General features: G+C 37.6%; 1 protein-coding gene across 1 annotated transcript; it reads left to right on the plus strand.

Moving 5' to 3' along the window:
- Positions 1-2,554: 2,554 nt before the first annotated feature.
- LOC116650167 (activated Cdc42 kinase-like) lies at positions 2,555-6,811 on the plus strand. Its single transcript, XM_032433471.2, is given in 4 exon segments — positions 2,555-3,052; positions 3,055-3,686; positions 3,688-4,314; positions 4,316-6,811. Coding segments are annotated over 4 exon segments (3,873 nt in total). The 3' UTR covers positions 6,432-6,811.
- The last annotated feature ends 16,598 nt before the right edge of the window (positions 6,812-23,409 follow it).

A 23,409-nucleotide genomic window follows, 5' to 3' on the forward strand; every position in this document is an offset into this window, starting at 1 on the left:
GCTAAATGGTAATCCTTTCATTTCGTGCTCATCAGCCAGTAAGCCCCGCTATTGCTTTCGCAAGGAAATTATTCTTTGCTGAATCAGCTTATTTATTCAACCGATTGGTCTTTCTTATATGACTCAGTTGATATGAATACAGCCATTAATTTACTTATATATCACCCTAAACTCCCTCTTAGATGCGTGTATTCCTAAGTCAATTCCTTCGACTACTTTTGCAAAACCACCCTGGTTTAATCCCAGATTATCACATCTAAAAAATGTAAAATCCAAATATTTTAAAAAGTTTAAAAAGTCTGGTTCGTGTACAGACTTGGCTAAATATTCCATAGCGAAGTCGAACTTCTTTCTTTTTAATTCTCAATGCTATGAGAATTATCTAATTCGTTGTAAAAGGCAATTCGCCCGAAATCCGAGACAGTTTTATAATTTTGTAAACTTGAAGCGTAAATCTTCAAGTTTGCCATCTTCTTTTTTTTTGGCATTATTTGACACTCCTCTCTCCTATTAGCTATAAACTCTTTAAAATCTTCTTACTCTCCTGGGCCGGACAATATTCCCCAGTTGTCTTTTTATCCATTGCTAAAGCTTTTTAATCTATCCCTTGAAACTTCTGTCTTTCCATCTCTTTGGAAAGAATCTTATATCATTCCTCTTCACAAGAAAGGTGGGAAGTCTGATATACAAAATTACAGGGGCATTGCAAAACTGACCGCTATTCCTAAATTATTTGAAAAAATAATCACTTCGAATTTGCAGCATTGCTGCAAATCAGTTGTTTCCCCTGTTCAACATGGATTCGTAAAGAATCGGTCAACTACGACCAATCTGCTTGAGTTTACTTCCTTGGTAAATGATGCTTTCCTTTCGATAATGCAAACTGATGTCATTTACACTGACTTCAGTAAGGCGTTTGACTCTGCGCGCCATGACATTTTACTTTTAAAACTTGGCCGAATAGGTTTCCCTTTGTCCCTTTTACTTTGGATTAATTCTTATTTAAAAGGTAGGACCCAAAGAGTAATACTGAGGTTGACTACCTCTAAAAGGGTTTACGTTACTTCTGGTGTTCCTCAAGGTAGTCATCTTGGACCTTTACTCTTTACTCTTTTTATAAATGATCTTCCCTCTGTTATATCACATGCCCGTGTACTTATGTATGCGGACGATGCCAAACATTTTCTATCATACACTAACCCCCTACATCATTCTCGTCTACAAGACGATTTGAACGCTATGCAACTTTGGTGTTCGGCCAATCATTTGCATCTAAATTGTTCAAAGTATATGCCTATGACATTTAATCGTACTGCACCTTATCTTGTCACTTATACAATCGATAATATCCCTTTGCAACGTATACCAACAGTTTAGGATCTAGGCGTTATTTTTGATTCTATGCTCTGTTTCAATCTTCACATAGATACCATTGTTAATGAGGCAAAAGGTGTACTTGGATTCATTAAACGATGGTCTAAAGAGTTTAACGATCCTTTTATAACAAAACTTCTGTACGTCTCTCTTGTTCGCCCTATCCTTGAATACTGCTCTTGCATCTGGTCTCCACAGTATAACAACAGCCAGGATCGTATTGAATCTGTTCAGAAGCAATTTCTGCTTTTTGCCTTACGAGGTTTAAATTGGGACCCTAATCTTCGGTTGCCGTCCTACTCCAGTAGACTGCTTCTTCTTAACCTTCCGTCGTTAACCAACCGTAGGACAATTCTCGGTGTTGTCCTTCTACATAAGTTGATTATTGACGACATAGATTCTCCTTTTCTGCAAGGCCGTCTTCAATTCTCTGTTCCGGCTAGACCAACCAGAAATTATCGCCCCTTATTACTATCTACGTGCACAACAGATTACGCTATGCACAATCCTTTTCGCGTGCTATGTAAAAATTATAATAGTTTGCATCACGTTTTCTCTACCGAACTGTCTCTACCCCTAATAAAATCGTTGTTTTCAGGATACCTTCGGGTAGTCGCTGACCATTCCCAGCTATGAGCAGGGGCATAGCTTGCCGGACAGGCTCAAAAAATTTCCCCCTGTGTCCTATCTACTTAACACTCTTTATTTAACTTACATTGCTTTACTTTATTAACAACCTTCTTACTTTCTTTTTTTCTATGTATTGTTTTTTCTTTATTAATATAGCAAATTAAGATTATTTTTTATTTTCCTTGATATCACCTTTTTCGTACTTACAACCTTCTGCTCAGATGTAGGCTCTAATAGCGTCACTGACATGATTAGCTGTGAAAAGGGGCACAGCTGGCCGGACTGGCAAATAAAACACCTCCATCGGTCGGTGATGCCATTTAGAAAATTGTATCCTTTAACTAGGCTTTAAGCATATAATTCTATTGTACAATCTTTTGATTAATGAGGAAGACACTCTTTTTGTCGACCATTAATGAAAAATTAAATAGAAAAAAAAAAAGATATACAAATAAATAGTGGTCCGATTTTAATATGATTTCGCCTATATGTGAAGAGTATAGTAAAACTGATAAATGCCGAGTTTGGTCAAGATATCTTGAAAAGCAAAATGTTTTTTCTTATACCAGAAAATTTTCGATCGATCGGCGCAGCCGGGCAGACAACAAACGAGACCAGCGCCGCTGCAGCCACCGCCACTGCGAAGAGGAATGGCAGCAGTTCACCGGGCAGCAAGGTGCCCAACAACAAGCACATCATACCAGCTGATTCGATTAGCGTTAATAAGCAGCTGGGCATCGGGGAGTTCGGCATTGTGCAGCAGGGCGTCTGGACGAATGGCAGCGAGCGGATTCAAGTGGCCATCAAGTGCCTGTGCAGCGAACGCATGCAATCGAATCCCATGGAATTTCTCAAGGAGGTAGCCATAATGCATTCGATCGAGCACGAGAACATTGTGCGCCTGTACGGCGTGGTTCTGGCAACTGATTCGCTGATGCTTGTTACGGAACTGGCGCACCTTCGTTCCTTACTCGAGTGCCTTAAGGATTCCGGGTTGCGTGTCAGCTTTCTCACGATACCCACGCTCTGTGAGTTCGCGCTGCAGATGCATGCAACGGCATGCGCTATCTGGAGCAGAAGCGACTCATACACAGGGATTTGGCTGCACGGAATATTCTGGTATTTAGCAAGGATAAGGTGAAAATCTCGGACTTTGGGCTGTCGCGTGCGCTGGGTGTGGGCAAGGACTATTACAAGATGAACTTCAATGTGAATCTAAAGCTGCCGATTGCCTGGTATGCGCCCGAATGCATCAATTACTTGCGATTTACCAACGCTTCCGATGTGTGGGCCTTTGGCGTTTGCCTCTGGGAGATGTTCTCCTATGGCTTTCAGCCCTGGGCGGCACTGACTGGTCTGCAGATACTGGAGGCCATCGATGCACCGAATTATCAGCGCCTCGAGCAGCCGGACTGCTGTCCCCGAGAGTATTACACGTTGATGATGAAGTGCTGGCAGGACGATGCGGCCAAGCGGCCCAAGTTTAGTGAAATCTATGAACAGCTGCCCGATATGAAGCCCGAGCAGCTCAAGGCCGTCGTCAATTGCGTGGAACCGAAGAAAGATCATCTGCTGTATCGCCAGGGTGATATAATAAGCGTGCTTGATCGCAATACGGGTACGCCTTTCTGGAAAGGCGTTTTGGGTACTGGAAAGACTGGATACTTCAATCCCTCGAACACGCAAGCGTAAGTTGCGCACGGAAATGATTTCGAAGCCGCAGAATGGCTTTAAGCACACCGGACATGTGGGTATCGATGGCGCTACCTTTGGCGATATCGCCTTCCTCGGCAGCTCCCAAAATTACAATCATGTGCCGAAGCAGATTGTGACGCCCTACAAGCCGTCGGAGGATATAGAGCAGACGCCCCTGCTGCTGCCGCCGACGCCCACCAGTCCGGATTCGCTACAAACGGCTAGCGGTTATTTTCCGGAAGGCGGTGGCACTTCAATGAATCCCACATTTATTCCCTCTACGGAGCACACGCCCAACTTGATACCCAGCAATGGACACAGCTCATTTGACTTTACCGGCTCCACAAATCCCTTTGCCTCGCACAAACTGGACGAGGAGCAGCTCGCCTATGCGCTACAGAACAACAACTATGGCGCCGATGGCAAGAGCATCCACTCAGAACCCAACTGGCGCGCCAGTTCCCGCAACACGACCGACGATCCACACGAGTATCACGAGATATCCGACGATGAGATCGCTGGCGATAAGCTGGACTTTGGGCCCTCGCTGCTGGACGAAATCAACTCAATGTTTGAATCAATCAGCGGAACCCAATCAACCTCTGGAACCCAGCCAAACGCCCGATTTCGATCATGTGAACACAAAAAATGAATTCGCTGAGATGTCGGCCAAGTTTAGCCACAAAACTGGCGACAGCAATGGCAACAAGCACGGCCATGGACACGGTCATGGACTTCTGTCCAAAAAGAAGACATCGACGGGCACTGTGAAGCCCATTTCGGTCAAGGATGAGAAAATACTGAATCATGCCATCGAAATTGCCAACGAGATTAGCGCCAGCTCCATGATTGATTTGGTATCTGATCATACGCCAGCCCCGCACAGTCCCAAGCGCAAGTTCAGCTTTCGTTTTCCGCATTTGAGCAGCGGCGGCGGCGGCGGAGATAAGTCAAGTGGCGTTTTAGGTGGCGCTGCTGGCGGCTCTGGGCTCACACCTACGCATGGCAATGCCTCGCCCTTCTCCAAGAAGAAGAACTTTACAGAGGAGCTGCAAAGCATACCCGATATACAGTCCCTGATTGGCGAGGAGGGTCGCGAGGCCTACAACAGCCTGATCGAGCGCAAGGGCATGCTGGACATTGGCTCCAGTCCGGCTGCAACGCTGCTCCGCCACATGGACACGGACGAGTTTGAGCTGATGAGCTCGAAGACGCTGCCACGTCGCCTGGGCAGTCAGTTGAGTCATCCGGGCACTGCCGCTGCCCTTACCCTGGAGCCAGCCCTTGCCGCTGCGGAGTGCGCCCGTCCTTTGCAGCAGCTGCAGCCACCGCGACCCATGACATTGCCCACACGTGGCGCGGCTCAGCGTGTGCGCCGGGCCGAGCATGCGAACGGGGAGCGGCCAAATGATGAGAATCGCAACTCGCTGGGGGCCAACGAATCCTGCGAGAGTCCCAGCTACATGACACACGCCAGCTACAAGTTCCCAGAGCCGCATTAGGCGAATCCGCTGCCACTGCCTTCACGCGAGGGCAAAAAACAAGTGAAGACAAGCGCCAAACGGCACGTCCGCAAATATCCGCTCATAATCCCGATTAACGGCGTGCAGCGCACTCTCAGCAAGCTGGCGGACTTTGGCGAGGAGGCGGCCAGCAAAGCTAGCGACGCATCGCCGCAACAGCAGCAGCAGCAGGCGCGTTCCATAGAGGTGGTGGCGGCCGTGCGCACCAGTAGCGTGCGTCGTCGGCCCGAGGCCAGCGAATATGAGAACATGCCTACCCTGGCAGGCGGAGCATCGGCACATACCTACCAGAACCTGGACAAACTGGCGCCTGCCGATGCAGCTGGGCTGACAGACAGCGCCTCGTTGCAGTTCGAGTCCATACTGGAGGCGGACATGAGCAAAGAGGGTGTGCTCCAATCGCCGGACGTGACCAATGGCTTCTACAACTTCTCAATACAGAAGGAACACTACAACAAGAGCAAGGATGTTGGCTTCGAACCTGCCCAAATCTCGGGGCTCTATGTCAACGACGATGAGTTGCGCAATCTGGACAAACCGCTGGCCGCCAGCAGCAGCTCAACCACATTGGACTCCGCAGCAGTTCCTCAGGAGATGGCACCAACGGCAGCCTCCGCGGTGGCAGCAGCAGCAGCAGCGGCGGTGGCTGCAGCAACCACTGCTGCAGAAGATGCGCCTTTGGAGAGCATCAATACGCGCCGCTTGGGCAGCGTGGACAATGAGTTGGCGGGCAATGCGCTCTTCAAAAAGGTGCGTGCTTCCGTTAACCAGGCCATGAACCGCAACTCCATTAATGGCAAGGATGCGAACAATACGACGGCAGCTTTGGCCAATGGTCCCGCGTCCAAGTTACAAACGGAGGCAGAATATTTTGCAGCTACCGCGGCTCGCCTGGCCGACTCCAACTCCGTGAGCTGTGAGGATTTGCTCGAGTTTTCCGACAAGAAGCCGCGCGGCTGTGAACGCGGCGTCGACTCGGATGAAGTGCGCATCATGGTCAAAGTGCTGAGAAAGGACAGCACGCCCACACGTTGTCTGGGCGCACTGGAGTTCATCAACTGGGATGTTCACAAGTCCATTAAACTGATTAAGCTGCAGAATATACTCGCCGAGGCGAATCTGAGCCTGTCCGCTGCGTACGAGGCGCTTCAGCAGCAGGAATGGGATCTGCACACCACGGCCGTCAAACTGAAGGGAGTTAAGCTCTAAATGATGCGCATGTAGATAGAGCTATATATGCATACGTATACCTACAAACATCCTTTGGGCCTTATTATTTGTGTCTTAAGCATTTAAAGTTCGCTGCGGATATTACATTATCCTTTATTATTTAATACTATAGTGAATAGGACATCTCTAACTCGAACTCAATCACTGCTCAAAATATGTTTCTAATGTAATTCATACTCCTCTCCTATTGTATGAATGAATCTCAGCATGTACTTATCTAATAATGCAATGTTTCTAGTTCTTAATTATACTATGTTATCCTTTATCGCCAGTTTCGCACGCAATCTAAAATATCTGAAGGTTCGAGTACCATGTATACAATTAATACATCTTACAAAATCATGTTTGGCTATGTTAGACTTTGTACATGGCAGCTATTTGATATAGTGCTTTGATCTTAATAGGATATTGCCTATATATGAGGAGTATAGTCGAAGTAATAATGTCCAGTTTGGTCAAGATGTCTTTAAAACTAAAATGTTTTTTCTTACAACGTTATTTTCGAGCCCTCGTTCCTATGGCAGATCAGATCTAAATCTGATTTCGCCTATATGTGATGAGTATAGTAAAATAAATGCCGAGCTTAGTCAACATATCTTGAAAAACAAAATGTTTTTTTATATAACTTAATTATCGACCGATCGTTGCTATGCCAGCAATATGATATAGTGGTCCGATATTAATATGATTTTGCCTATATATGGGGAGTATAGTAAAACTATTAAATGCCAGGTTTGGTCAAAATATCTTAAAAAAACAAAATATTTTTTCATACAACATAATATTCGACCGATCGTTCCTATGGCAGCTTTATGATATAGTGCTCCGATCTTAATTGGATTTCCCCTATATATGAGGAGTATATCAAAACTAATAAATGCCGAGTTTGTTCAAAATATCTTGAAAAACAAAATGTTTTTTCATACAACTTTATTTTCGACCGCTCGTTCCTAAGGCAGCAATATGATATAGTGGTCCGATCTTATTATGATTTCGCCTATATGAAAGGAGTATAGTCAAACTAATCTATGCCGAGGTTGGTAAAGATATCTTGAAAAACAATATGTTTTTTCATACAACGTAGTTATCAACCGATCGGTCCTAAGGCAGCTATATGATATAGTGCTCCGAACTTAATATGATTTCGCCTATATGTGAGGAGTATAGCAATTCCAATAGATATCTTGAAAAACAAAATGTTTTCTTCAAACAACATAATATTCAACCTATGGCAGTTATATGATTTAGTGCTCCGATCTAAATATGATTACGCCTCTATATGAGGAGTATATCAAAACTAATAAATGCCGAGTTTGTACAAGAGATCTTGAAAACAAAATGTTTTTTCATACAACATAATTTTCGACCGATCGGTGCTATGACAGCTATATGATATAGTGCTTTGATCGTAATAGGATATTGCCTATATATGAGTATAGTCAAAGTAATAAATATCGAGTTTGGTCAAGATATCTTGAAAACAAAAAGTTTACAACTTTATTTTCGAGCGCTCGTTCCTATGGCAGCTATATGATATTGTGGTCCGATCTTAATATGATTTCGCCTATATGTGAGGAGTATAGCAAAACTAATAAATGCCGAGTTTGGTCAAGATATCTTGAGAAACAAAATTTTTTTTCATACAACATAATTTTCGACCGATCGTTCCTATGGCAGCTATATGATATAGTGGTCCGATCTTAATTGGATTTCCCCTATATATGAGGAGTATATCAAAACTAATAAATGCCGAGTTTGTTCAAAATATCTTGAAAAACAAAATGTTTTTTCAAACAGCTTTATTTTCGACCGCTCGTTCCTAAGGCAGCAATATGATATAGTGGTCCGATCTTAATATGATTTCGCCTATATGAAAGGAGTATAGTCAAACTAATATATGCCGAGGTTGTTTTTTGTTTTTTCATACAACGTAGTTATCAACCGATCGTTCCTAAGGCAGCTATATGATATAGTGGTCCGATCTTAAAATGACTTTGTGTATATATGAGGAGTATAGCAACACTTATAATAGCCGAGTTTGGTTAAGATATCTTAAAAAACCAAAGGTTTTTTCCTACAAAGTAATTTTCGACCGATCGTTGCTATGGCAGTTATATGATATAGTGCTCCGATCCTAATAGGATTTCGCCTTTATCTGAGGAGTTTTATAAAAATAATAAATGGTCAAGATATCTTGAGAAACAAAATGTTTTTTCATACAACTTAATTATCGACCGATCGGTCCTATGGCAACTATATGATATAGTGGTCCGATCTTAATATAATTTCGCCTATATGTGAGGAGTATAGTAGATCTAATAAATGCCGAGTTTGGTCAAGATATCTTAAAAAACAAAATGTTTTTTTATACAAGAATATTTTCGATCGATCGTTCCTATGGCAGCTATTTGATGTAGTGCTTCGATCTTAATAGGATATTGCCTATATATGGAGTATGGTCAAACTAATAAATGTCGAGTTTGGTCAAGATATCTTGAAAATCAAAATGTCTTTTTATACAACGTTATTTTCGACCGCTCGCTCCTATGGCAGCTATATGATATAGTGAGCCTATCTAAAAATGATTTCGCCTATAAGTGAGGAGTATAGTAAAATAAATGCCGAGTTTAGTCAAGATATCTTGAAAAACAAATTTTTTTTTTCATAGAACATAATTTTCGACCGATCGTTTCTATGGCAGCTGTATGATATAGTGCTCCGAACTTAATATGATTTCGCCTATATGTGAGGAGTATAGCAAACCCAATAGATATCTTGAAAAACAAAATGTTTTCTTCATACAACATAATATTCAACCGATCGTCCCTATGACAGTTATATGATATAGCGCTCCGATCTAAATATGATTTCGCCCCTATATGAGGAGTATATCAAAACTAATAAATGCCGAGTTTTTACAAGAGATCTTGAAAAACAAAATGTTTTTTCATACAACATAATTTTCGACCGCACGCTCCTATGGCAGATATATGATATAGTGGGCCGATCTAAATATGATTTCGCCTATACCGACCGATCGGTGCTATGGCAGCTATATGATGTGCTTCGATCTTAATAGGATATGAGGAGTATAGACAAACTAATAAATGTCGAGTTTGGTCAAGATATCTTGAAAACCAGAATGTTTTTTCATACAACTTGATTTAAGACCGCTTGTTCCTATGGCAGCAATATGATATAGTGCTCCGATCTTAATATGATTTCGCCTATATGTGAGGAGTATAGCAAAACTAATAAATGCCGAGTTTGGTCAAGATATCTTGAGAAACAAAATGTTTTTTCATACAACTTAATTATCGACCGATCGGTCCTATGGCAACTATATGATATAGTGGTCCGATCTTAATATAATTTCGCCTATATGTGAGGAGTATAGCAAAACTAATAAATTTCGAGTTTGGTGAAGATATCTTGAAAAACAAAATGTTTTTTATACAACTTTATTTTCGAGCGCTCGTTCTTATGGCAGCTATATGATATAGTGGTCCGATCTTAATATGATTTCGCCTATATGTCAGGAGTATAGCAAAACTAATAAATGCCGCGTTTGGTCAAGATATCTTGAGAAACAAAATGTTTTTTTATACAAGAATATTTTCGATGGAATGTTCCTATGGCAGCTATTTGATATAGTGCTTCGATCTTAATAGAATATTGCCTATATGTGGGGAGTATAGTCAAACTAATAAATGTCGAGTTTGGTCAAGATATCTTGAAAACGAAAATGTTTTTTCATACAACGTTATTTTCGACCGCTCGCTCCTATGGCAGCTATATGATATAGTGGGCCGATCTAATTATGATTTCGCCTATACTGACCGATCGGTGCTATGACAGCTGTATGATATAGTGCTCCGATCTTAATGGGATATTGCCTTTATATGAGGAGTATAGACAAACTAATAAATGTCGAGTTTGGTCAAGATATCTTGAAAACCAGAATGTTTTTTCATACAACTTGATTTAAGACCGCTTGTTCCTATGGCAGCAATATGATATAGTGGTCCGATCTTAATATGATTTCGCCTATATGTGAGGAGTATAGTGAAAATAATAAATGCCGAGTTTGGGCAAGATTTCTTGAAAAACGAAATGTTTTTTCATACAACGTAGATATCGACCGATCGTTCCTAAGGCAGCTAAATGATATAGTGGTCCGATCTTAATATAATTTCGCCTATATGTGAGGAGTATAGCAAAACTAATAAATGTCGAGTTTGGTGAAGATATCTTGAAAAACAAAACGTTTTTTATACAACTTTATTTTCGAGCGCTCGTTCTTATGGCAGCTATATGATATAGTGGTCCGATCTTAATATGATTTCGCCTATATGTGAGGAGTATAGCAAAACTAATAAATGCCGCGTTTGGTAAAGATATCTTGAGAAACAAAATGTTTTTTTATACAAGAATATTTTCGATGGAACGTTCCTATGGCAGCTATTTGATATAGTGCTTCGATCTTAATAGAATATTGCCTATATATGGGGAGTATAGTCAAGCTAATAAATGTCGAGTTTGGTCAAGATATCTTGAAAACGAAAATGTTTTTTCATACAACGTTATTTTCGACCGCTCGCTCCTATGGCAGCTATATGATATAGTGGGCCGATCTAATTATGATTTCGCATATACTGACCGATCGGTGCTATGACAGCTGTATGAGTATAGACAAACTAATAAATGTCGAGGTTGGTCAAGATATCTTGAAAACCAGAATGTTTTTTCATACAACTTGATTTAAGACCGCTTGTTCCTATGGCAGCAATATGATATAGTGCTCCGATCTTAATATGATTTCGCCTATATGTGAGGAGTATAGCAAAACTAATAAATGCCGAGTTTGGTCAAGATATCTTGAGAAACAAAATGTTTTTTCATACAACTTAATTTTTGATCGATCGGTCCAATGGCAGCTGTATGATATATTGGTCCGATCTTAAGATGATATTGCCTATATATGAGGAATATTGTAACACTAATAAATGTCCAGTTTGGTCAAGATATCTTGAAAAACAAAATGTTTTTTTATACAAGAATATTTTCGATGGATCGTTCCTATGGCAGCTATTTGATATAGTGCTTTTATCTTAATAGGATATTGCCTATATATGAGGAGTATAGTCAATGTAATAAATGTCGAGTTTGGTCAAGATATCTTGAAAACGAAAATGTTTTTTCATACAACGTTATTTTCGACCGCTCGCTCCTATGGAAGCTATATGATATGGTGGGCCGATCTAAATATGATTTCGCCTATATGTGAGGATTATAGTAAAATAAATGCAGACTTTAGTCAAGATATCTTGAAAAACAAATTGTGTTTTCATACAACATAATTTTCGACCGATCGTTTCTATGGCAGCTATATGATGTAGTGCTCCGATCTTAATAGGATATTGGCTAAATATGAGGAGTAGCACAAAACTAATAAATTAATTTGGCAGCTATATGATATAGTCAAGATATCTTGAAAAACAAAATGTTTTTTCATACAACATAATATTCGATGTATTGTTGTTGTCGTTGTATTTCATACAACATAATTTTCGACCGATCGGTGCTTTGGCAGCTATATGATAAAGTGCTTCGATCTTAATAGGATTTTGCCTCTATATAAGGAGAATAGTCAATCTAGTAAATGTCGAGTTTGGTCAAGATATCTTGAAAAACAAAATTTTTTTCATACAACTTTATTTTCGAGCGCACGTTCCTATGGCAGCTATATGATATAGTGGTCCGATCTTAATATGATTTCGCCTATATGTGAGGAGTATAGTAAAACTAATAAATGCCGAGTTTGGTCAAGATATCTTGAAAAACAAAATGGTTTTTTATACAAGAAAATTTTCGCCCGATCGTTACTATGGCAGCTGTATGATATAGTGCTCCGATCTTAATGGGATATTGCCTATATATGAGGAGTATAGACAAACTAATAAATGTCGAGATTGGTCAAGATATCTTGAAAAACTAAATGTTTTTTTATACAACTTTATTTTCGACCGATCGGCCCTACGGCGTCTATATGATATAGTGGTCCGATCTTAATATGATTTCGCCTTTATGTGAGGAGTATGTTGAAAATAATAAAGGCCGAGTTTGGGCAAGATATCTTGAAAAACAAAATGTTTTTTCATACAACGTAGATATCGACCAATCGTTCCTAAGGCAGCTATATGATATAGTGCTCCGATCTTAATAGGATATTGCCTCTATATGAGCAGTATAGTCAAACTAATATATGTCGAGTTTGGTCAAGATATCTTGAAAATCAAAATGTTTTTTCATACAACTTTATTTTCGAGCGCTCGTTCCTATGGCAGCTATATGATATAGTGGTCCGATTTTAATATGATTTCGCCTATATGTGAGGAGTATAGTAAAACTAATAAATGCCGAGTTTGGTCAAGATATCTTGAAAACAAAATGTTTTTTCATACAACGTTATTTTCGACCGCTCGTTCCTATGGCAGCTATATGATATAGTGGGCCGATCTAAATATGATTTCGCCTATATGTGATGAGTATAGTAAATTAAATGCCGATCTTACTCAAGATATCTTGAAAAACAAAATGTTTTTTCATGCAACTAAATCATCGACCGATCGTTGCTATTGCAGCTATATGATATGGCGCTCCGATTTTAATAGGATTTTGCCTATATATGAGGAGTATAACAAAGCTAATAAATGCCGAGTTTGTTCAAGATATCTTGAAAAACCAAAGGTGTTTTCCTACAAAGTAATTTTCGACCGATCTTTGCTATGGCAGCTATATGATATAGTGCTCCGAATTTAATTTGATTTCGCCTATATTTGAGGAGTATAGTAAAACTAATAAATGCCGAGTTTGGTCAATATGTCTTAAAAAACAAACTGTTTTTTTTTACAAGAAAATTTTCGATCGATCGTGCCCATGGCAGCTATTTGATATAGTGCTTCGATCTTAATAGGATATTGCCTATATATGAGGAGTATAGTCAAACTAATAAATTGCGAGTTTTGTCAAGATATCTTGAAAAACAATATGTTTTGTCATACAACATAATATTCGACCAATCGGTCCTATTGCAGTTACATGATATAGTGCTCCGATCTTTATAGGATTTTGCCTATTTATGAGGAGTATAATAACACTAATAAATGGCGAGCTTGGGCAAGATATCTTGAAAAACAAAATATTTTTTTATACAAGAATATTTTTATCGATCGTTCCTATGGCGGCTATTTGATATAGTGCTTCGATCTTAATAGGATATTGCCTATATATGAGGAGTATAGACAAACTAATAAACGTCGTGTTTGGTCAAGATAGCTGGAAAACCAAAATGTTTTATCATACAACTTTATTTTCGACCGCTTGTTAATACGACAGCAATATGATATTGTGGTCCGATCTTAATATGATTTCGCCTATATGTGAGGAGTATAGTAACACTAATAAATGCCGAGTTTGTTCAAGATATCTTAAAAACAAAATGTTTTTTCACACAACATATTTTTCGACCGATCGTTCCTATGGCAGCTATATTATATAGTGGTCCGAACTTAATCTGATTTCGCCTATATGTGAGGAGTATAGTAACACTAATAAATGTCGCGGTTGGTCAAGATATCTTGAAAAACAAAATGTTTTTTCATACAACATAATTTTCGACCGATCGTTCCTATGGCAGCAATATGATATTGTGGTCCGATCTTAATATGACTTCGCGTATATGTGAGAAGTATAGTAAAACTAATAAATGCCGAGTTTGGTCAAGATATCATGAAAAACAAAATGTTTTTCGTTCCTATCGTTCCTATGGCAGCAATATGATATAGTGCTCTGATCTTAATAGGATTTTCCCTATATATGAGGAGTATATCAAAACTAAGAAATGCCCAGGTTGTTAGAGATATCTTGAGATATAAAATGTTTTTTCATAAAACATAATTTTCGAGCGATCGTTCCTATGGCAGCAGTGTATGATATAGTGGTCCGAACTTAATATGATTTCGCCTATATATGAGGAGTATAGTACAACTAATAAATGGCGAGTTTTGTCAAGACATCTTGAAAAACAAAATGGTTTTTCATACAACTTAATTTTCGACCGATCGTTCCTATGGCAGCTATATGATATAGTGCTCCGAACTTTTGCCTATATATGAGGAGTATAGTAACACTGATAAATGGCGACTTTGATCAAGATATCTTGAAACCCAAAATGTTTTTTATACAACTTAATTATCGACCGATCGGTCCTATGGCAGCTATATGATATAGTGGGCCAATCCTAATATGATTTTGCCTATATGTGAGCAGTATAGTAACACTAATAAATGACGAGTTTGGTGAAGATATCTTGAAAAACAAAATGATTTTTCATACAACATAGTTTTCGACCGATCGGTCCTATGGCATCTATATGATAAGTGGGCCGATCATAATTTGATTTTGCCTATATATAAGGAATATAGTAACACTAATGATTGTCGAGGTTGGTCAAGATATCTTGAAAAACAAAATGTTTTTTCATACAACTTTATTTTCGACCGATCGGTCCTATGGCAGCAATATGATATAGTGCTCCAATCTTAATAGGATTTGGCTATATATGTGAGGAGTATAGTAACACTAATAAATGGCGAGTTTGGTCAACATATCTTGAAAAACAAAATGTTTTTTCATACAACGTTATTTTCGAGCGATCGATCCTCTGGCAGCTATATGATATAGTGGTCCGATCTAAATATGATTTCGCCTATATGTGAGGAATATAGTAAAACTAATAAATGCCGAGTTTGGTCAAAATGTTTTTTCATACAACTTAATTTTCGACCGATCGTTCCTATGGAAGCTATATGATATAGTGGTCCGATCTTTTGCCTATATATGAGGAGTATAGTAACACTGATAAATGTTTAGGTTGGTCAAAATATCTTGTAAAACAAAATTTTTGTCGTCCAACATAATTTTTGACCGATCGTTCCTATGGCATCTATAAGATATAGTGCTCCGATCTTAATAGGATTTTGCCAATAAATGAGGAGTATAGTCGAACTAATAAATGTCGAGGCTGGTCAAGATATCTTGAAAAACAAAATGTTTTTTTTATACAACATAATTTTCGACCGATCGGTCCTATTGCGTCTATATGATATGGTGCTCCGATCTTAATAGGATTTTGCCTCTAAATGAGGAGTATAGTCAAACTTATAACTGTCGAGTTTTTTTTTTTTTTCGTACAAGTTTATTTTCGACCGATCGGTCCTATGGCAGTAAAATGCTATTGTGCTCCGATCCTAATAGGATTTGGCTATATATGTGAGGAGTATAGTAACACTAATAAATGTCGAGTTTGGTCAAGATATCTTGAAAAACAAAATGTTTTTTCTTACAACTTTATTATCGACCGCTCGTTCCAATGCCAGCTATATGATATAGTGGGCCGATCTCAATATCATTTCGCCTATATGTGAGGAGTATAGTAAAACAAATAAATGCCGAGTTTGGTCAAGATGTCTTGAAAAACAAAATGTTTTTCCATACAACTTAATTTTCGACCGATTGTTCCTATGGCAGCTATATGATACAGTGCTCCGATCTTTTGCCTATATATGAGGAGTATACGAACACTCATAAATGGCGAGTTTGGTCAAGATATCTTGAAAAAAAAATGTTTTTTTACACAACCTAATTATCGACCGATCGGTCCTATGGCAACAATATGATATAGTGGTCCGATCATAATATGATTTTGCCTATATATGAGGAATAATGTAACACTTATAAATGTCGAGGCTGGTCAAGATATCTTGAAAAACAAAAGTTTTTTCATACAACATAATTTTCGACCGATCGGTCCTATGGCATCTATATGATATAGTGCTCCGATCTTAATAGGATTTTGCCTCTAAATGAAGAGTATAGTCAAACTTATAAATGTCGAGTTTGGTCAAGATATCTTGAAAAACAAAATGTTTTTTCATCCAACTTTATTTTCGACCGATCGGTCCTATGGTAACAATATGATATAGTGCTCCGATCTTGATAGGATTTGGCTATATATGTGAGGAGTATATTAACACTAATAAATGGCGAGCTTGGTCAAGATATCTTGAAAAACAAAATGTTTTTTCATACAACTTTATTTTCGAGCGCTCATTCCTATGGCAGCTATATGGTTTAGTGGTCCGATCTTAATATGATTTCGACTATATGTGTGAAGTATAGGAAAAATAATAAATGCCGAGGTTGGTCAAGATATCTCGAAAAACAAAATGTTTTTTATACAAGATAATTTTCGACCGATCGTTCCTATGGCAGCTATATGATATAGTGCTTCGATCTTAATAGGATATTGCCTATATATGAGGAGTATAGTCAAACTAATAAATGTCGAGTTTGGTCTAGATATCTTGAAAAACAAAATGTTTTTTCATTCAAAATAATTTTCGACCGATCGTTCCTATGGCAGCTATATGATATAGTGCTCCGATCTTAATAGGATTTTCCCTATATATGAGGAATATATCAAAACTAATAAATGCCGACTTTGGTCAAAATGTTTTTTCATACAACTTAATTTTCGTCCGATCGTTCCTATGGAAGCTATATGATATAGTGGTCCGATCTTTTGCCTATATATGAGGAGTATAGTAACACTGATAAATGGCGAGTTTGGTCAAGATATCTTGAAAAACAAAATAATTTTTCATACAACTTAATTATCTGCCTGCTGCTGCCTGGGTCAAGATGTCTCAATAAACAAAATGTTTTTTCATACAACTTAATTATCGACCGATCGGTCCTATGGCAGCTATATGATATAGTGGGCCGATCATAATATGATTTTGCCTATATATGAGGAATATATCAAAAATAATAAATGCCGACTTTGGTCAAAATGTTTTTTCATACAACTTAATTTTCGACCGATCGTTCCTATGGAAGCTATATGATATAGTGGTCCGATCTTTTGCCTATATTTGAGGAGTATAGTAACACTGATAAATGTCTAGGTTGGTCAAAATATCTTGTAAAACAAAATTTTTGTCATCCAACATAATTTTTGACCGATCGTTCCTATGGCATCTATAAGATATAGTGCTCCGATCTTAATAGGATTTTGCCTCTAAATGAGGAGTATAGTAACACTAATAAATGGCGAGGTTGGTCAAGATATCTTGAAAAACAAAATGTTTTTTCATACAACATAATTTTCGACCGATCGGTGCTATTGCGTATATATGATATAGTGCTCCGATCTTAATAGGATTTTGCCTCTAAATGAGGAGTATAGTCAAACTTATAACCGTCGAGTTTTTTTTTTTTTTTCATACAAGTTTATTTTCGACCGATCGGTCCTATGGCAGTAAAATGCTATTGTGCTCCGATCCTATAGGATTTGACTACATATGTGAGGAGTATAGTAAAACTAATAAATGTCGAGTTTGGTCAAGATATCTTGAAAAACAAAATGTTTTTTCATACAACTTTATTTACGAGCGCTCGTTTCTATGGCAGCTATATGATATAGTGGTCCGATCTTAATATGATTTCGCCTATATGTGAGGAGTATAGTAACACTAATAAATGGCGAGTTTGGTCAAGATGTCTTGAAAAACAAAATGTTTTTCCATATAACTTAATTTTCGACCGATCGTTCCTATGGCAGCTATATGATATAGTGCTCCAATCAAACTAATAAATGTCGAGTTTGGTCAAGATATCTTGAAAAACAAAATGTTTTTTCATACAACTTAATTTTCGATCGCTCGTTCCTATGGCAGCTACATGATATAGTGGGCCGATCTCAATATCATTTCGCCTATATGTGAGGAGTATAGTTAAACAAATAAATACCGAGTTTGGTCAAGATGTCTTGAAAAACAAAATGTTTTTCCATACAACTTAATTTTCGACCGATTGTACCTATGGCAGCTATATGATGTAGTGCTCCGATCTTTTGCCTATATATGAGGAGTATACTTACACTGATAAATGGCGAGGTTGGTCAAGATGTCTTGAAAAAAAAAAATGTTTTTTCATACAACATAATTCGACCGATCGGTCCTATGGCAACAATATGATATAGTGGTCCGATCTTATGATTTCGCCTATATGTGAGGAGTATAGTAAAACAAATAAATGCCGAGTTTGCTCAAGATGTCTTGAAAAACAAAATGTTTTTTCATACAACTTAATTTTCGACCGATTGTTCCTATGGCAGCTATATGATATAGTGGTCCGATCTTAATATGATTTCGCCTATATGTGAGGAGTATAGTAAAACTAATAAACGCCGAGTTTGGACAAGATATCTTGAAAAACAAAATGTTTTTTCATACAACTTAATTTTCGTTCGATCGGTCCTATGGCAGCAATATGATATAGTGCTCCGATCTTAATAGGATTTGGCAATATTTGTGAGTAGTATAGTAACAATAATAAATGGCGAGTTTGGTCAAGATATCTTGAAAAACAAAATGTTTTTTCATACAACGTTATTTTCGACCGATCGTTCCAATGACAGTAATATGATATAGTGGTCCGATCATAATATGATTTTTCCTATACATGAGGAGTATAGCAAAACTAATAAATGTCGAGGTTGATATAGATATCTTGAAAAATAAAATGTTTTTTCATACTACAAAATTATCGACCGATCGTTCGTATGACAGCATTATGATATAGTGGTCCGATCATAATATGATTTTGCCTATATATGAGGAGTATAGTCAAACTAATAAAGGTCGATTTTGGTCAAGATATCTTGAAAAACAAAATGTTTGTTCTTATAACTTTATTTTCGACCGCTCGTTCCCATGCCAGCTATATGATATAGTGGGCCGATCTCAATATCATTTCGCCTATATTTGAGGAGTATAGTAAAACAAATAAATGCCGAGTTTGGTCAAGATGTCCTGAAAAACAAAATGTTTTTCCATACAACTTAATTTTCGACCGATTGTTCCTATGGCAGCTATATGATATAGTGCTCCGATCTTTTGCCTATATATGAGGAGTATACGAACACTCATAAATGGCGAGTTTGGTCGAGATATCTTGAAAAAAAAAATGTTTTTTCACACAACCTAGTTATCGACCGATCGGTCCTATGCCAACAATATGATATAGTGCTCCGATCTTAATAGGATTTTGCCTCTAAATGAAGAGTATAGTCAAACTTATAAATGTCAAGTTTGGTCAAGATATCTTGAAAAACAAAATGTTTTTTCATACAACATAATTTTCGACCGATCGGTCCTATGGCATCTATATGATATAGTGCTCCGATCTTAATACGATTTTGCCTCTAAATGAAGAGTATAGTCAAACTTATAAATGTCGAGTTTGGTCAAGATATCTTGAAAAACAAAATGTTTTTTCATACAACTTTATTTTTCGACCGATCGGTCCTATGGTAGCAATATGATATAGTGCTCCGATCTTGATAGGATTTGGCTATATATATAACACTTATAAATGGCGAGATTGGTCAAGTCAAGTAAAATGCCGAGTTTGGTCAACATGTTTTTTCATGCAACTTAATTTTCGACCGATCGTTCCTATGGAAGCTATATGATATAGTGGTCCGATCTTTTGCCTATATATGAGGAGTATAGTAACACTGATAAATGGCGAGTTTGGTCAAGATATCTTGAAAAACAAAATAATTTTTCATACAATTTAATTATCGACCGATCGGTCCTATGGAAGCTAAATGATAAAGTGGGCCGATCATAATATGATTTTGCCTATATATGAGAAATAGAGTAACACTGATAAATTTCGAGGTTGGTCAAGATATCTTGTAAAACAAAATTTTTTTCATCCAAAATAATTTTTGACCGATCGTTCCTATGGCATCTATAAGATATAGTGCTCCGATGTTAATAGGATTTTGCCTCTAAATGAGGAGTATAGTCAAACTAATAAATGTCGAGGTTGGTCAAGATATCTTGAAAAACAAAATGTTTTTTCATACAACATAATTTTCGACCGATCGGTGCTATTGCGTCTATATGATATAGTGCTCCGATCTTAATAGGATTTTGCCTCTAAATGAGGAGTATAGTCAAACTTATAACCGTCGAGTTTTTTTTTTTTTTTCATACAAGTTTATTTTCGACCGATCGGTCCTATGGCAGTAAAATGCTATTGTGCTCCGATCCTATAGGATTTGGCTACATATGTGAGGAGTATAGTAAAACTAATAAATGTCGAGTTTGGTCAAGATATCTTGAAAAACAAAATGGTTTTTCATACAACTTTATTTACGAGCGCTCGTTTCTATGGCAGCTATATGATATAGTGGTCCGATCTTAATATGATTTCGCCTATATGTGAGGAGTATAGTAACACTAATAAATGGCGAGTTTGGTCAAGATATCTTGAAAAACAAAATGTTTTTTCATTCGCCAGATCGTTCCTATGGCAGCTATATGATATAGTGCTCCAATCAAACTAATAAATGTCGAGTTTGGTCAAGATATCTTGAAAAACAAAATGTTTTTTCATACAACTTAATTTTCGATCGCTCGTTCCTATGGCAGCTATATGATATAGTGGGCCGATCTCAATATCATTTCGCCTATATGTGAGGAGTATAGTTAAACAAATAAATACCGAGTTTGGTCAAGATGTCTTGAAAAACAAAATGTTTTTCCATACAACTTAATTTTCGACCGATTGTACCTATGGAAGCTATATGATGTAGTGCTCCGATCTTTTGCCTATATATGAGGAGTATACTTACACTGATAAATGGCGAGTTTGGTCAAGATGTCTTGAAAAAAAAATGTTTTTTCATACAACATAATTATCGACCGATCGGTCCTATGGCAACAATATGATATAGTGGTCCGATCATAATATGATTTTGCCTATATATGAGGAATAATGTAACACTTATAAATGTCGAGGCTGGTCAAGATATCTTGAAAAACAAAAGTTTTTTCATACAACATAATTTTCGACCGATCGGTCCTATGGCATCTATATGATATAGTGCTCCGATCTTAATAGGATTTTGCCTCTAAATGAAGAGTATAGTCAAACTTATAAATGTCGAGTTTGGTCAAGATATCTTGAAAAACAAAATGTTTTTTCATCCAACTTTATTTTCGACCGATCGGTCCTATGGTAACAATATGATATAGTGCTCCGATCTTGATAGGATTTGGCTATATATGTGAGGAGTATATTAACACTAATAAATGGCGAGCTTGGTCAAGATATCTTGAAAAACAAAATGTTTTTTCATACAACTTTATTTTCGAGCGCTCATTCCTATGGCAGCTATATGGTTTAGTGGTCCGATCTTAATATGATTTCGACTATATGTGTGTAGTATAGTAAAAATAATAAATGCCGAGGTTGGTCAAGATATCTCGAAAAACAAAATGTTTTTTATACAAGATAATTTTCGACCGATCGTTCCTATGGCAGCTATATGATATAGTGCTTCGATCTTAATAGGATATTGCCTATATATGAGGAGTATAGTCAAACTAATAAATGTCGAGTTTGGTCTAGATATCTTGAAAAACAAAATGTTTTTTCATTCAAAATAATTTTCGACCGATCGTTCCTATGGCAGCTATATGATATAGTGCTCCGATCTTAATAGGATTTTCCCTATATATGAGGAATATATCAAAACTAATAAATGCCGACTTTGGTCAAAATGTTTTTTCATACAACTTAATTTTCGTCCGATCGTTCCTATGGAAGCTATATGATATAGTGGTCCGATCTTTTGCCTATATATGAGGAGTATAGTAACACTGATAAATGGCGAGTTTGGTCAAGATATCTTGAAAAACAAAATAATTTTTCATACAACTTAATTATCTGCCTGCTGCTGCCTGGGTCAAGATGTCTCAATAAACAAAATGTTTTTTCATACAACTTAATTATCGACCGATCGGTCCTATGGCAGCTATATGATATAGTGGGCCGATCATAATATGATTTTGCCTATATATGAGGAATATATCAAAAATAATAAATGCCGACTTTGGTCAAAATGTTTTTTCATACAACTTAATTTTCGACCGATCGTTCCTATGGAAGCTATATGATATAGTGGTCCGATCTTTTGCCTATATTTGAGGAGTATAGTAACACTGATAAATGTCTAGGTTGGTCAAAATATCTTGTAAAACAAAATTTTTGTCATCCAACATAATTTTTGACCGATCGTTCCTATGGCATCTATAAGATATAGTGCTCCGATCTTAATAGGATTTTGCCTCTAAATGAGGAGTATAGTAACACTAATAAATGGCGAGGTTGGTCAAGATATCTTGAAAAACAAAATGTTTTTTCATACAACATAATTTTCGACCGATCGGTGCTATTGCGTATATATGATATAGTGCTCCGATCTTAATAGGATTTTGCCTCTAAATGAGGAGTATAGTCAAACTTATAACCGTCGAGTTTTTTTTTTTTTTTCATACAAGTTTATTTTCGACCGATCGGTCCTATGGCAGTAAAATGCTATTGTGCTCCGATCCTATAGGATTTGGCTACATATGTGAGGAGTATAGTAAAACTAATAAATGTCGAGTTTGGTCAAGATATCTTGAAAAACAAAATGGTTTTTCATACAACTTTATTTACGAGCGCTCGTTTCTATGGCAGCTATATGATATAGTGGTCCGATCTTAATATGATTTCGCCTATATGTGAGGAGTATAGTAACACTAATAAATGGCGAGTTTGGTCAAGATGTCTTGAAAAACAAAATGTTTTTCCATATAACTTAATTTTCGACCGATCGTTCCTATGGCAGCTATATGATATAGTGCTCCAATCAAACTAATAAATGTCGAGTTTGGTCAAGATATCTTGAAAAACAAAATGTTTTTTCATACAACTTAATTTTCGATCGCTCGTTCCTATGGCAGCTACATGATATAGTGGGCCGATCTCA

This window comes from Drosophila virilis, unplaced genomic scaffold, assembly GCF_030788295.1.
Source record: "Drosophila virilis strain 15010-1051.87 unplaced genomic scaffold, Dvir_AGI_RSII-ME tig00002160, whole genome shotgun sequence".
Taxonomy (NCBI): Eukaryota; Metazoa; Arthropoda; class Insecta; order Diptera; family Drosophilidae; genus Drosophila; species Drosophila virilis.